Source organism: Enoplosus armatus, chromosome 14 (genome assembly GCF_043641665.1).
Source record: "Enoplosus armatus isolate fEnoArm2 chromosome 14, fEnoArm2.hap1, whole genome shotgun sequence".
Taxonomy (NCBI): domain Eukaryota; kingdom Metazoa; phylum Chordata; class Actinopteri; order Centrarchiformes; family Enoplosidae; genus Enoplosus; species Enoplosus armatus.
This window is the reverse complement of record NC_092193.1, coordinates 16877387-16893385: the sequence shown is the minus strand read 5'-3', so window position 1 is coordinate 16893385 and position 15999 is coordinate 16877387. Positions and strand designations below refer to the sequence as shown.

Genomic DNA, 15999 nt, shown 5'->3' with positions numbered 1-15999 from the left:
CCTCTTGTCCCCATTATTCTTACTGCTGCTCTGATCTTTGTTTTATGTGCTCCAGGACTGCAGGCCAGTCACAGGAATGCCCTTCACTCCCTCAGGCTGGACTTATTAGCTTTCTGTTTAACTGCCCTTTAATTACTGACCAGCATTCCTGATCGTTCTGCCCTCACTCTCTCCTCTCTCACTCTGTGAAGTTTACCCTCTCTCTATTCCACTATTCTCCTTTGCATTTGACTTTCATGTTCCCTCCATAGTTTCTTAACTCCTGACTTTGGTAGGAGCAAGCAAACAGGGGTATGTCTCCTTTCTCTGGCTGAACCACATTTGAATTCACTCATTCATTCACTGGCCTGCAGTCCTGGAGCACATAAAACAAAGATCAGAGCAGCAGTAAGAATAATGTGTCTTTGCCTCTCTGTGCCTCCCGAAGACTCCTTCGTTGTCTGGTGACTCGGACACAGAGTCCTCCACAATGGTCGTGTCCTCGCCACACTCCTTGAGGCTGAAGTACATGTCCCTGGGGGTGCTGGTGTTGCAGACCACTTCGCTGGTGCTCACCATGCGCTACTCCCGCACCCTGAAGGAAGACGGCCCCCGCTACTTGGCCTCGTCTGCCGTGGTGTCGGCCGAGGTGCTCAAGATCCTCGCCTGCACCCTCCTCGTCTTCATGGAGAACAGTGAGTAGCGTTGGTTTGGAGGGTGAGAGTTAGAGTTGAGCTCTTTCTCTCTGTTTTTCTTCCCTCTTCTTAGTCTATTTGCAGGTGTAGACTTGGCACTACTGGGCGCAAGATCTCACAGAACTGCTCCCCAATCTTCTTAATATAAGACGGCTGGTCCTCTCTGTCTCCTCTCTTCACTCCATGGGGGGTCCCTTGGTTAAATTACTAACAACACGCTCTCTGTCACTGCCAGATTTCAGTGTGCGGGCAATGAACCAGCTGCTGAAGGAGGAGATTGTGAGCAAGCCCAGGGAGACCATGAAGTTGGCCATTCCCGCAGGCATCTATACACTGCAGAACAATCTGCTCTATGTAGCCTTATCCAACCTGGACGCAGCCACCTATCAGGTAACACATGAATGTGCTGGTTCAAGTTCACTGCATGTGTGAGTGTGTTTGTGTGTAATTGAACTGATTTTTGCTTAGTCTGGCCGTTGTCTTAGTGTGTATTCATGAATTACACAATAGTGTACAATAGATGCCAGGGGCTTTTATAAATCTTTCCACAATCATTTTCCTAACATTACAAATTCACTCATTTGTGTTCATAATACTTAACTTGTTCTACCAATTTGTGACCTCGAATGAATTTAAGTAATACATACAAAATCTATTGTATGTGATGAATATCAAACACTCGCCCCTTGTATGCTAGAAAGGTGGCTTTTTTAAAGTTTTGTTCATCTCTGTGATCACTTAAAATGTTACAAAGGATTTCATTGGTTTTCACAGTTTACAAAAATGATCAAAATTATCAGATTGGTATTTTTTCAGTATGCGGGGTTACGCCCATTGTGCAGTACCATGTTCAGGTTTGATAGCTCAGAGGTATGCTAAATTTAAAATTTTAATTAAGGAAACACTTCAACATTTTGGGAAATACGGTTATTTGTCTTCTTGCTGAGAGTTAGATGAGAAGATAGATGTGCTCTCCATTTCTTTTCTGTAAATATGAAGCTACAGTCACAGCCGGTTAGCTTAGCTTAGCATAGAGTCTGGGAGCTTGGGGGTTAACAGCTAGCCTGACTATGTACAAAGTTAATAACATCCATCTACTAGCGCCTCTAAAGCTCGCTGATAAGAGCAACTAGTTCTGCAAAACTCCCAGTAAAAACCACAAACCACTATGCTTCCTGTCTCAGTGGCATGCTGGTGTTGTGCTCCACACAGGTTACGTACCAGTTGAAGATTCTCACCACAGCGCTGTTTTCTGTCTCCATGCTGGGGAAGAGGTTGGGCTTCTACCAGTGGCTCTCGCTGCTCTTCCTCATGGCTGGAGTCACTCTAGTGCAGGTACCGAGCAAGCAGACACTGGCACTGCAAAGCAATTTAAAAATACACAGGTTCGGCTGCTGCATGCATGTGGTTTCTTTCTTTGGGATGAATATGACTTTATTCCCTCATCAGATGGTTTAGTCATAAATGAGTTGAATGCGTCCAATTGACAGATTTTGAGTACTCCCCCGTCGTGATCATCAGTGTTTTAACCTCCACAGTGGCCCACAGAGTCTGAAGTTGACTCCGAGCAGAAGATCCTGTCTGCAGGCTCCCAGTTTGTGGGAATGATGACAGTGCTGATGGCCTGTGTGTCCAGTGGCTTCGCTGGAGTTTACTTTGAGAAGATCCTCAAGGAGACTAAACAGAGTGTGTGGGTCCGAAACATTCAACTGGGTGAGTAAATATGAGTGTGACAGGTGCCTCGGATATTTTCACTAACCCATCCCCCTCTCACACCCAGAGAAATTCATGTTCTGTGTGACACAAACATGAACTGATACTGGCTCAGGAGGGAGGTTTCCTGTCTGAGGAACATGACTCTGATGATGTCGTCAGGGTTAGGATCCAGTGTTTTTGGAGCTTGAACCTATACCAGGGACTAAAAATCAGGATATCTCAGCCTCTGCTGCTTTGATTTTCACAATTAATTTTTTGATTTGTTTCTTGTGAGTCCCCCATTTTAGAGAAGTGCAGTACTAAATTGCTGGTGTATTCAATACATAATGGTAACGATACTGTCTGCATACAAAAAGCAGCAACACACTACCCCTCTCTGTATATAGCTGATCAAACTTGCTGAATCTTATAAAATACTCACTTTTGTATTCAAAAGGTGGAATTCAGCAGGTGAAACATGTCTCTTCTTACAGATCACCGTAATCCAGTGACACAAAGGAAAGATTTTGATAATTATAATATAATTCAAGGCTGTTTCATTGACACACCTAATGTTGCTGCCTCACTCCACCTCCACCTTGGGAGGTGGACATTAATAATAACCACCCTAACCCCCCCGAATCAGCCTTAAAGTTCATAATTGGGTCACTTTTGCAACATGGCTCTTCTTATTGCCAGCTGCAAGCCTGTCTTGTGTATGTTCCTATTTTGTCCTGCCACTTGATTGCAGCATCACCTCCAGTAGCTCAAATTATGCTCCCCATCAACACTGAAGCAACTAATGTACTGTATGTCTGTAAAGATGAAAATTGGATCCAATTCTACATGGCACAGATTGTCAATAATGACTTCCTCTCATAGAGGCGAGTGATAAGAAGGGCCATGTTACAAAGGTGACCCAATTATACTTTCTAAGACTGAAACCAGGGGTGCTGCTTTTATTCATGCTGGACATATCAAATTCTTTTCAGACATAAAGGTGGCAGTGGATTGTTCCAGCATTAGGCGTGTGTCGATGAAACTGGGGTTTTCTGTTTCACTGAAATTCAAGGGCATAATATTTCTTCTGTGTTACTAGAGACAAGAGAAGAAACAACTTTCACGTGACTGATATTAAATGACTGAAACTTTTAGCAGTGAAGAATTGCTCACTTATCCCTAGCAGATTGCAAAATATGGAAAATAAACTAATATAATAGTTCACTTTCTCTGAAAACCAAGTTGTTTGAATGTCAATGACAACATTCCCGCTTCACGAAGGAAATTTGATGAAATGTTATATTACAAAAGCATCTCTGACGCTTGCAGTTGAATAGTTTCCAACATCCTCACATATATTTTAAAAGAGGACTGTGTGCACAAAATGAAGGGACGGGACAAAAGAAGTTTGCTTTGTCTGAATGAGGTTGTCTTTTTTTATGAGCGAGGCAGAGCAGAGGGCAGGGGGGTTAAAAGGTTACAGACAGACTCTTTGGCTCTGTTCTCTTTCTCACGAAGAAGGACTGATTGATGCCGGAGGAGAGAGGAGGAATTAAAGGCGGGTTTATGGGCGTGGGAATGGGCGGTACGCCTGCCAAACCTGTGAAACCTGACAAAAGTATAGCATACTCTCCTCAAATACAGTGACCTCTAGTGGCAGTTAGGTTAAGACAGATTCCTGTCCTTTCAACAAGAACACTCACAACATCACTATACCGTAGTATTTGTTCAAATCCTTCACCTCTCTGTCTCTCCTTGTCTCCAACAGGTTTGTTCGGCAGTGTGTTCGGCTTTATCGGAATGTTAGCGTATGACGGCCAGAGGGTGAGACAGGCGGGAATGTTTCAGGGCTACAACACTATCACCTGCACGGTTGTTGTCCTACAGGTTTGATCATTACGCTTCTCTTCAGTCTCACATTATTTGTGAAGTTGTCTCTGAAATGCCTTGGTGTGTCTAGTCCTGCTTGTTCTTGTAAATGTTTGTCTTCCTGTTTGACAGCAGAGGGCTTTCAAACACAGTGTTCTCTGTCTGCAGGCTCTGGGCGGGTTGGTCATAGCAGTGGTCATTAAATATGCAGACAACATCCTCAAAGGATTTGCCACCTCTCTGTCCATCATCGTGTCCACACTCATTTCATATTTCCTGTTGGAGGACTTTAACCCTACTGGGTAAACACATACATGCTCATGCACGTAATTACTCATGACTAATAATTACAATTTTTTCAGCCATGCTAGTCTGCCAGTCTGTCGGTCAGTCCACCACTTTGGTCCAGATTGAAATATCTCGACAACTATTGAATTGATTGCCATGAAATTTTGTATGCACATTCATGGTTCCCAGGTGATGTATCCTACTGACTTTGATATATCCTACTGATTTTTTCCTCTAGTGTCACCGTAAAGTCAAAATTTTAATTGTTCAACACTTTGGTTTACGACCAAATACCTCCAAAACGAATAACATTCCCATCAGCCTCTGCTGTACTTTGTGTTTAGTGCTCATGAGCAAATGTTAGCGTTCTAGCATGCTAAACTAAAATGTGAACATGGTAAACATTCTATCTGCTAAACATCATGACATTTTCACAATGTAAGCATTGTCTTTGTGAGCATGTTAGCATGCTGAGGTTAGCATTTAACTAAGTACAGTATCACAGAGCCGCTAGCATGGCTGTAGATTCTGTTTACATGACATGAGCTGACAATTGTTTGTTTATTGAATTCATTTTTAATGCCTCTTTATTTTTTCTCTTTTATTTCCCATTCCCGCCTGTCTCTCAGTGTGTTTTTCCTAGGGGCAGTGCTGGTTATTGCTGCCACATTTCTTTACAGCCACGAGCACAAGCCTGCCAGCAGCAGCGCCATCAAGGTATAAACAGAGACCTCTGTGAACTGTGCTGCCTGACAGAAGTGACGAGCAGCACCCAACACAGCAGCAGGACTCTATGAACTGTGCCAGTGAGTTTGGCGTGCAGAAATTAAGAACGTGGGAAAAGTGGAAGTGATAAAACTTGTTACTGCCAAACAGCTGGAGACTGTTGAGACTGAATGTGCCCCATCGCTCCTCTGGAAACATGCTGCTTTGCACAGAAGATGGGGGTCAATAATGTAAAATACATTTGATTTTTAGATGTATTTTTTTCAAAGGTTTTTCTTATAAAATACTAACATGAGTGCAGCGGAGCTAAGTTGCCGTGTCAATTGACACTGTTGCAGTAAATCTAATGTTCTCTATGACTGAATTATCCCATGGAAACAAACAGTGAGCACAATTGAAGGGACCAGGAGGAGGTTATGACGAAAGCATGGCCTCACAGATATTTTGAAATCTACATTTCATAGTTCAATATTTCAATTGTGTATTTATGTGTTATGGGATATGGGAAAAGGGCTGTATTTAAAAAACAAGAAGGGTATTAATGGGTGCTGAGAGGGCCTGCCTCAAAGAGAGGACAATCCTTGACAGAGCTTCCATCTAGTGGTGGAATGAGGAGCAAATTTGCTGCAAAGAGGAGGGGTTACCTCTGTTCAAAGATGCTGAATATCCTTTATTATACGAGATGAGATAAGATGAGATATGACTGCTTTGACCTTGCTGCTCACAGTGTTTATATCAAAAGCACTCGTTCTGCTGTTATTTAAATGCAAAATTAAGGTCTTTATGTAAGAACAAATTAATAAATTAAGGAATCTTTTGTGCTAAAACAACCAGCTCTGCCTTGATCTTTCTTTCTTACTTCAAAGTGAAATGAATGGATAAATTCGAGCTGTATGTGTGCACACTCTCACACACGCACACACACACAGCTGGGCACACCCATGAATATTTTGAACTATTTTTTTTTTCAGTTCCAGTTGCAGTGCACTCAGAAAAACCAAACCAGTCTCTATAGCAACAGATGGCTGAATGAGCTGCGGTGTCGCGACAAATGTAGACACACTGAATTAATGTAACCTATTTTAACCTCTTTGAGTATTTTACATGGTAGTAACGGCCATTATTCAACAATGTCCCTGACAAATAGAAACAGAATTGAGGCAGATGAACAAAAAAAAACATCTTTCCTATTTGCCAGTTTTTGTGCCTCTGTTTTTTGTTTATACAGTCACAGATAATCTTTGCATAGTTGTGCATTTCAGAGCAACGAAGCAACGGATGAAGATGTGTGTGTGATGAGGTGGACAGACAGGGGAGAAAGCAAGCAGGCAGATGGGAAGGTGAGGCGTGAACCTGGAGAGAAGCACAGATGGAGGATGAGTCATGTGACTCGTGTATGGAGTGGCAGGCAGGGACTTGGACTGAGCCCAGGATGAGCCACTGGACAGACCATAGCCATGACACAGGAAGGCCTTCGTCTGTGATTATCTGCAGAAAGCTACTGCAAAATAATATACGTTCATGATATGAGGAGAAACTGTGATATGACCTCAACCAGCGTTACAAAAAAGGGCACTGATTCAAATAAATCATTTTCAAAATGCAGCCTGGTTTGATTCCACACCGAGGACATTTTAAGAGTACATTTAGATTCCCTGATTGCAGGAGGATTTATGTAGTTTGCTAGTGCAACATGGTCTGATTAGTGCCACATCACATCTACCTTACGTCTGAGTACCATTCGGCTCCATTCCAGCAGCGATATATGTGGCCTGGACTGCTATCACCCTTTTGTTTTAAATTTGTTGTATGGCACTATTCCAAGTCATTTACAGCGCGCTTATTGAAAGCGTAGCTGACATGATTTATTTAATGTGGTAACAGGTCCGCCTCATCTCTCTGACAGTTTGTCCCCCATCTGAATACAATATCAGCTGCACTACGGAGGCAAGTGAGTTGAATATGTTGGTGTGTTAGCAAAACTCAAGTGAAAACTACAGGAGATTTGGTTTTCTTCCAGACTTTTATGCAAGGTGGGTGCTCTTAATACAATCTGATTGATGCATGAGTTCATCTTAAACTAAAAAGATCCATATAATACTTTGTCTCTGTTAACTTTTCTGAATACATCCTTTAACTCTGGTACTGAGTGTGCTGAAGAAGGCCTTTGTTGGCACTGATGAGGTTAAACCAGCCCGCATGGGTGGGGGGGTGTTTGGCTGACTTTTCAATCAAAATGTCTTCAGGTATCAAGTTATACAAAACGAATGCTATTCTTAAACTTCTCAAGGACAATTTTTGTGTCTCTCTCACTCTCTCATGCAATAAGGTCTACATAAAGATGCAGGATGCAGTTCTCGTTGTGGTCTAATACCTCTGTGGTGCGCCTAAAAAAAACAGCGTTCCTTCTTCGCTAAAAAGCAGGCAGAACTCTTTAATGCAGTCCAACACTTGTCTGGGAGCCGGGGCCCTTGACACTAGTTTGTTGCAGACTTCCATTCTGACACTGTGCTGTGTCAGATCCAAGATGTAATATCCACCCGTGTTATGATGGTCCACTTAAATATTTCAGGGACAACAAGCCACTGGCATCTTGAGCGCAGGGAAACCATCAGTTCTCTCTTCTCTGATAGGCTTCATGACTTCATCACCTTCTTCTTCACCCCCTTTTCTTGCAAGAGGGAACCAATGATACTTTCGTCTGTTCAACCAGTTGGCCCTCTTATTTTGGCGGTATGACCACTAGTGGTGCCCCTCTCCGTGGCCTCCACATCAGCACTTGGGCATCGTTGGCATTCGGCCTCCCCAGCGCGTTGGGAGGGATAGGCTCCTGGTAGTTGAGGATGTGCGGTTGCTCCTGGTAGGGACGACCCACTAAAGAGGCCCGAGAGCCCAGAGGCATGTCTGGGTCAACAGCAATGTCCACCCGCATCCGCCACCGCACCGTCTGCAACACGATACGCTCCTGGAGGAGGAGAGCAGCATCATCTTAATGTGGTCAACACTGTATATATGTGTATGTGTGATGCAGTCTAATTTAAGTACATAAAGTGTGTTTTGTTGCAGTTGATTGTGCCTTATGTCCTCTGCTGCTAATCACTTAAATATGATTTTATCTTATCTGACACAGAAGATGGTTTGGCTGAGATACAGGATTTTAATGCCATGCTCTTCCTCTGCTCTTAACTTGTTAGCCAACAATGAAGAAAACAAGTCTGACAACCTTCTCTATAATAGCCTAAAATGAATATGACTCTTGCACAAAGACAATACGTGAAGACTGGAAGCATTTTGATGCACATTTTAAGCTAGACCGTCTACTGATGGGCCTTTGCAGGGGCTTTATTCAGGAGACAACAATGAGGAGGTTCTTTGTAACTTAACACCAGAAGGGAAAAGAGCAGGGGGGAGATGATTACATCACAGTCGGACTGTGTGTGTAATGCAAGAGTGGAAATGTATAGCAAGCGTTCTTCATTTAAACTGGGCAAAACAAGTCTGCGACTTGGCCGTGCACAACACAGGAACAATAACGCAGTGATTTATTAAGATATGAGTTTGATGCATGTGGGAACTGTTTCATCTCGAGTGTCAGGCTGCACTCTGTGTTTCTGTCCTACCTTAGTGACGGAGTTCATGGCCACCAGCCAGGTGATGAAGCTCTGGTCCCTGGTGATGTGGGTCAGCATGGGCGTGTTGCTGTTGCTGATGGGCACTGCCCAGGTCACGCTGGGGTAGAAGTTGTCATTCATGCTGACCGTCAGGCGGGACGGTTTGGACGTGGGGCCTGTCAGGGTGACTGTCTCGGTGGTGTTGCCGTACCAGGGGTAGCTGACGCCGTCTGAGTCGCTGATGGCCTTGACCCGACCCTCTCGCAGCTCTGGTAACTCCCAGCTGGACCTGCGGCAGTGGACAGAGAGGACAGAGGGAGGGGATGAGAGGCTTTTATTTTTGGCAGTGGCAGGTGCAGGGTTGTGGTCTAGATGTTTGTGAGTGTGTGAGAGAAGTAAAAAGAGGTGTGCACAACCAAACACTATACCAACCTGAACATACACACACACACACACACACACACACTGACCTCATTCAGGGGTAAAGAGTTAATGTCTGATTGGGTCTGCTATACACTTACATGCCAATATCACCATAGGTGTTGTAGAACTCCATCTGGGTACAAGCCTGGATCCAGCCCACCACCCAGGTTTCATTGCGGGGCACTGGCGGCATCACAACCCCTGCTGAGGCCCTGAAGTAAGGCGTCTTGTAACGGAGCACAATTGGTGAGTTCTCCTCAATGATGGTGGGACACTGGTCAATAGAGGCCGACACCTCGTACACCACAATGTTCTCCCGTCTGATGCGGGGCTTGCATGCAATGCTCTGAATACAGCCCATAGTGCAGGCGACAAGCAAAATGAGCAAAACCAGAGAAGAAGGGAGCAAATGATACCTGGCCAGTATGCACATCAGTCCCCTCCGGGTTCCACCCTTGCCTGAAGAGCAGATCTAATCTTTCAATTGCCCATCATCACTGGTTGGTTGGGAAGGAAAAAAAGGAGAGCAAGTGATGAGGAGTATCACAGTCACCATTGATCACACATAAAAACATCCACCATCATATGTCCAGGATGATGTGGAGGTGAGAGCGCAGTGGGGCCTGGGGGGGAAGTATCACAGATCTCCGCAGCCTCCTCCCCCCGGTCTGCCTGCTGACTGCCGCACTGCCCTTGGCGCTCGTCCCCAGAAACTGCAATCCGGCCTCCCCTGGGCTGCTGCTGCTTCTCCACCGTGCGTCCGGAGGCTCCTCTATCCCTTGTCGAGTCCACACGTCCGGCTGCACGTCGGTGCCCCTTGATCCTGCTGCTCTGCTCCCGGCTCTGCGCTGTCATGTCAAGTGGCGACAGGGCAGCCAGGTGCGTCAGAGGAGGGGGGCTGGATGCCTTTTGTTTGCGTGGCTCTCCCGTGTTAGCCCTACATTCGCGCGGCGCCCTCAAAAGACAAAACCGGGCTCTTCATCACCTTGACCTACATGAAAAGAGGCTTCATCAAATAAGCGAGAATGTGTCTTATGAAGGCGAGGCAGCGGCGCTAGAACAGGCTATTTTAATGTTTTCCTCGCAGAGTGCTTCCATTCTTGGGGATGCATGAATGGTGCATCATGAATGGAGGCAGCGAGGCAGCATAAACGGGAAGAAAACAGTGACTATACCCGGCCGCTCGAGCGTTACTCTCAGCTACTCGTCTCATCGTTATGTCTCCTCGAGCTGGTGAGCATCGCGGAGCATCCTTCGCCAGCCGCGGGTCGCCTTGTTCGGTTTGGAGGTGCTGATGCTGGAGAGGCAGGGGAGGGGCGTCACCCGACCTCTGCATTGAAAAAAATAACAAGTGGAAGCGGGCGTGGCTACAGGCTGCGTCACTCCTATGTGAAACCCCATTGGTCCTCGAGGTCAACAGCGGAAGTCGTGTCGTTTGTCTCGTCGACTTCCTACCCACCGATACTGACACGCATTCACCGGGCAGCTCGTCTTGTTATTTTCCTTCCCCACCCCGCTGCTGGTGCTGGTTTATGATCGGCCGCTTCTTCGGTAACGTGTGTCAGAGGGTGCCGAGCTTGTTGTACCGGGTGTCGCTGATGATGAAGCCGCAGGTTGTGTTCGTGCTGGGCGGGCCTGGTGCCGGCAAAGGGACCCAATGCTCCAAAATCGTGGAGGTAAGCTACGAGAGATGGCGAGAGACAGGACAATGAAAACTACCGACTTTGATGTTTAGGATAAAACACGTCCTGATGAAAATATAATTTAGAGAAATTAAGCATGGTTGTGCTTTTTAATAGCGCGTTTTTTATAATGTAAAGTCTAAATTACATTGACTTCCGGTTGTCCTCTAAAATGAACCTGTAGCTAGCTAGTTAGCCACACAGTCTATGTGCTGATATGCCAGCCTGTGCTGGTATACAGGAGCTACAAAAGTGCAATTTTAATATTTATAAGTCAGTTTATGAGTCAAAGCAGTAAAAAATGAAATGTATTTTAGCCCACTGTTTTAATGTTGTGCTGTCAAACGCCTGAATGAATTGGCAAAATTAATGTCTGCCTATTAGCTTCACACAGGACAAACGGAGCCAGTAGGAGATAGCCTGTTGACATTTACTCCATATTGTAACCTTATCATTGACTTGTCTATGCAATTGAGGTTGTGTAATGGTCGGTGCAAGTCTGGAGTGCACTTGGTCACTCCACCATCGACTATAAACAAACAGACACAGATGATAAAGTAGGCATTTATTGGCTGAGGAATATTTACCTTGATCACCCCATACAAGGTGTCCGGGTTGACGAGGGATACGTGTCTCTACAGTTTCCACTCATGACATGCCATCGTGGCACTTTTATTTTCTCTAGACTGTTTTGAAGTTTTGTAGTTATGCCCTCAGATAAGTATTCTGTGATCATCTGCAGTTACTCATCTGCTATGTTGTTAATAATAAAACATAAATCAAGACCGGTCTGTGAACAGGGTAGGGCTAGAGAGCATGGTTGATGCTAAGTGGAGCAAAACCAATGGTAAAGATGTCAAGCTTTCTCAAACGCATAATTAATTCTTTACAGCATCACACACCGTCCTGAAGAAGTAGCATGGGTTTGACAAAATCATTTTTAACGAGCCACCCAAAAATTTTGCAAAGCCAGAACTTGATTAAGAATGCTGCTTTGATGTTTTTCTGATGTCAAACTCATGAAAGCTCATGAAGCTGCGGCTCTACTGGGGGCCAATGTGGATCCTTTGATGTGTGTGTGTGTGTTTGACTGGGAGAGAGCTTCTGTAAGAGAGACTTTATTACTACCTCTGTTCACGGATGTTACTGGGTGTTGGCTGCCATGCTTCAAGTAGGCCTGAATGGCAGCTATATGCATAGAGGCTCCTTTCATTCAGTACACAAGGATGACTTCTTCCTGGCCTGTGAGTGAGAAGAATTTTAGTCTGCCTGTAAAGGCTATCCTCTCAAACACAGAGTTTTAGTGTTAATAGAAATCTGAAAAACCTTTTTTAAAATGACCAACCACAAGTTCAACTTATCATATTAAAAAAAACAAATGTTTGTGTCTCTCAGAGCTACAACTACACCCACTTGTCAGCTGGGGACTTGCTGAGGGAAGAGCGAGCTAGAGAGGAGTCAGAGTTCGGACAGCTCATTGCCAACTACATCAAGGAGGGCAAAATTGTCCCTGTGGAGATCACCATCAACTTACTCAGGAAGGTATGCACCAAATACAGGCTGTATATCAGGTTTGTGTTTGCCTAGCAAGTGGCAAATCAGTCTGGATCAGACAGGACAAGACCTGTTTTGTAACTCAATGCAGCTCAACGTTTGTTAAGGTATACAGGACTGGAGAAAATACATTCCTGCAAAAAGTGAATCAGAAACTCTGATCAGATATTTTCACAAAAAACACTTTGAATTTGATTTTAGTCTCTTGGCTTGTCATTCCCATATCTGGCAGAACGTCTCTTGTTTATTGATGAAACAGTTGATAAGTCAATTTACTGGATATTAAACAGTGACAAACAATATGGAAAATTAATTTATTACAGTAAAATAATAGTAAATAACGAAATATTTTCTTCTCCTAGCCTTGGGAATGTGAGCATTTAGTGTTTCATATCTTTAGATTAAAATGTTTGGGTTGTCAGTCAGACATAATAAATCATTTGACATCACTTTAGGCTCTGGTAACTGATTGGCAATTGTCATTATTCTTTTACATAAAAGACAAACAATAATTGAAGAAAATAAGTAGTTGCAGCTCTATTTTTGTTTCTGGCAAAATTATTAGAGTTTATTGGCAGCACTCCATGACCATGTCTGACATGGATCATTGCTAATGTTTGAGAGTCTATAGTGTGTTTTGAAACTGTTATCGACGCTAGGAAAACCACGCCTGCACTGTGACAGTGTGCAGTTTTCTTACTTGAGTTGGGCAGCACCATCGTACAGGTTGATTTTATGCAGACTTGTACAGAGCACATTGAGTAGAAATTGTGTTTATTTTGATTGGTCTGTCTGGAATCAGGTTCTGATTTGTCATTTGAATAAACAGCTGTACCAATTAATTCACATTAGACGTGAAATATTTAAAGTTTGTTGTTGTATGTTTTTAAGGCGATGGAAGATACCATGAAGAAAGATGAGAAAAAGTTCCGTTTCCTCATAGACGGTTTCCCCCGTAACGAGGACAACCTTCAGGGGTGGAACACTGTCATGGATGGCAAAGCAGATGTCAAATTTGTGCTTTTCTTTGACTGTGGCAATGAGGTACGTCATGGAAACTAGGAAGCTAAAAGCCCTCCATCTGTTTTTAGATACATACAGAGAACTGAGCTGATATCATCACAGCCATTTTACACTGAGCACATGATCTCTGTCTTTTTTGTCCACAGGTTTGCATCAACAGATGTTTAGAAAGAGGGAAGAGCAGCGGACGCACAGATGACAACAGAGAAAGCTTGGAGAAAAGGTACAGTCCTGCAACGCAAACAAAAGACATGACTTTAGACTTAAACAGATTTTAGAATGTGCTTTGTGTTTTAATGACTGGAGTTCCTGCAAGTTCGTACTGCTGCCTTTGACCATTCATTGATTTCAAGTACTGATTTCCTTCTGTCTGTAACGAAGTGCAACAAGCATATCTGATCAGTTGTCTGACCCATTTAGCTGACTGTTGGGTACCTGCATGTGTGTTTTTGACCTAATTTGTGTCTTGTTTGAGTCCCCTGTGTCATCTGACCCCAATAACCAGGCATATTTTTCTTTGATGCAGAATCCAAACCTACCTGCAGTCTACGCAACCAATCATCAAACAGTATGAGAAACATGGAAAGGTGCGCACCGTAGACGCCTCGCGTTCTGTTGATGAGGTGAGTAAATGGTGTAGACTGTAGGAAAATATCCATGGCTTTCTGAATGGACATTTTGGGGTGTGGAACCTGTGAGGAGGTGTGATAAGCAAGTGACATTTTTCACAGCTGAGTGTGACTGCCTGAGAAACCTGTCAATCAGGGCAAACAGGCACTTTCCAAGACATGTGAGGGAGTTTCACACCAAATCCAGCCTCTGTTTGTGTCCTGAAGTCAAAGTACACTCATGTATTTTCCTCTTCTTTCAGGTGTTTGCTGATGTGAAAGCCATCCTTGACAAAGAGGGTTGAGTTTCCCCAGCTGCCAACAACATTCATTTACCTTTTTAGTTTTCTTTTTATCAACTGCAAGTACACTATAATACATTTGTATGTCCATTCATGTGACTTTTTACTTTTGGTTACATTTCTTCTGTTTGTTTTCCATCTCTTTTGTAAATGCTGCACTGTTTGTTTGTTTGTGTACAATATGTATTGGTATGAATGAGAAGTAGAGATGCCTAGCAGCTACTTGTGATCAGCTAGTTCACGTTCAGAGGAGCTCACAGCTCGTCTGCACTGTCTTTCATCATAGTTTGAGGCCTTTGCATAGGAACAAAATCAATTGTTGGATTAGAGAGACACTTTTTTTGTCAATCAATCACACTTCTGGTAGTGGAAGTCTCTACAAAAATGGTATATATCACAAATGTCTTCAGAGTATCATGTCACTGGAAGCAGCCATAATGCTTCAGACCAAATAGTAGTTTGAGCTGATGACGACTGACTGGGATCGATTTAAGACTTGACAGAACAGCCAATGGCCTCCAAATAAAATGCATAAAACATCAGTCTCATGTTTAATGGACAGCCCTACAGGGACAGTGTGTGTTTGTGCCATGTAGAGCCACCAGGTGTATGTTTCTGTGATAGACATTCTTCAATTAATACTTGACTCTGTACCAGAACACCTCGATGTGCTTCTTCACAGCTATGGCACTTAACTAGTCACAGAGAAATTAAATCTGTACTGTATCTGCTTGAAGGAGCGGGCATAAAACTGAAGTGAAAACGATGACTTTTTTTCCTTTTCTTTGCTCAATTAATTTAGAATCTTTATTCAATACTGTGTGATAGTTTCCTGTTTATATGTTATGTGCTTTCTTTTATTTATTTTCTCTCTATATATTTAACTATATACGTATAGTGCTATAGTCCATTTCTTTAAAAGGTTTTGATCAAGTTATTAACAAATACACAAGATTTTACAAATTCACAAAGGTCCGTGCGCTTTCAGCCAGCAGGGGGCACTTGACATCATATAATTTGAGCAGGTTTGTCCCATTTTCTTTTTTTTATCAATTCCCTTTCAGTTGGATTTTACATGGAGGATGAAAAATGACTCAATCATCAATAAATAAGTAAATACATGCTGAAATTAATACATATTTTGACTATTATGAATATAACAGTGTATAAAGAAATATAAATAAATATTGGAAATGAATGGGGAAATAAATTTCTATTTAATTTCTACAAATATATTTTACTTTTGTTAAAGTAAAATATATTTGTGTATTGATTTCAGCATTCATTTATATATATATATATATATATATATATATATATATATGAATGAGTCATTTCTTTTGTCCAACACGCAAATCAATTGGCTAACTAAACCATGTGTGCTCCTCCAAATACTCAGTTGACATCAGATAAATCTGTGTTGGAGAATAAATGACAGCCCATAAGACTGAACACCAGGGAGAGCCAGAGAGAAGGTTTAGCATGTATACTTTACATATGCCAACAACAATGTACTATAAAATACTTAATGGCTCAATGAAGTC

General features: G+C 43.1%; 3 protein-coding genes across 4 annotated transcripts; 2 read left to right on the top strand and 1 right to left on the bottom strand.

Annotated features, from left to right (window-relative positions):
- Window positions 1-436: 436 nt before the first annotated feature.
- On the top strand, window positions 437-5249 carry slc35a3b (solute carrier family 35 member A3b). The gene is made up of 7 exons (XM_070919161.1): window positions 437-674; window positions 910-1064; window positions 1887-2009; window positions 2213-2387; window positions 4138-4256; window positions 4407-4540; window positions 5156-5249. The coding sequence occupies exons 1-7, from the start codon at window positions 470-472 to the stop codon at window positions 5247-5249; spliced, it is 1005 nt and encodes a 334-aa protein (XP_070775262.1). The 5' UTR covers window positions 437-469.
- A 2725-nt stretch (window positions 5250-7974) lies between these two features.
- On the bottom strand, window positions 7975-10080 carry fam78ba (family with sequence similarity 78 member Ba). 2 transcript variants are annotated; one of them, XM_070919143.1, is made up of 4 exons: window positions 10071-10080; window positions 9385-9676; window positions 8873-9152; window positions 7975-8217 (listed from the first exon to the last, which is right to left on the bottom strand). In XM_070919143.1, the coding sequence occupies exons 2-4, from the start codon at window positions 9645-9647 to the stop codon at window positions 7975-7977; spliced, it is 786 nt and encodes a 261-aa protein (XP_070775244.1). In that variant the 5' UTR covers window positions 9648-9676; window positions 10071-10080. The 2 variants fall into 2 exon arrangements, with proteins under 2 accessions (XP_070775244.1, XP_070775243.1); XM_070919142.1 differs by lacking the exon at window positions 10071-10080 and having other exon boundaries at window positions 9385-9719.
- Window positions 10081-10750: 670 nt separating this feature from the next.
- On the top strand, window positions 10751-15221 carry cmpk (cytidylate kinase). The gene is made up of 6 exons (XM_070919153.1): window positions 10751-10962; window positions 12364-12510; window positions 13414-13566; window positions 13692-13768; window positions 14072-14168; window positions 14417-15221. Exons 1-6 carry the CDS (start codon window positions 10819-10821, stop codon window positions 14456-14458), a joined length of 660 nt encoding a protein of 219 aa, XP_070775254.1. The 5' UTR covers window positions 10751-10818; the 3' UTR covers window positions 14459-15221.
- Window positions 15222-15999: the final 778 nt, after the last annotated feature.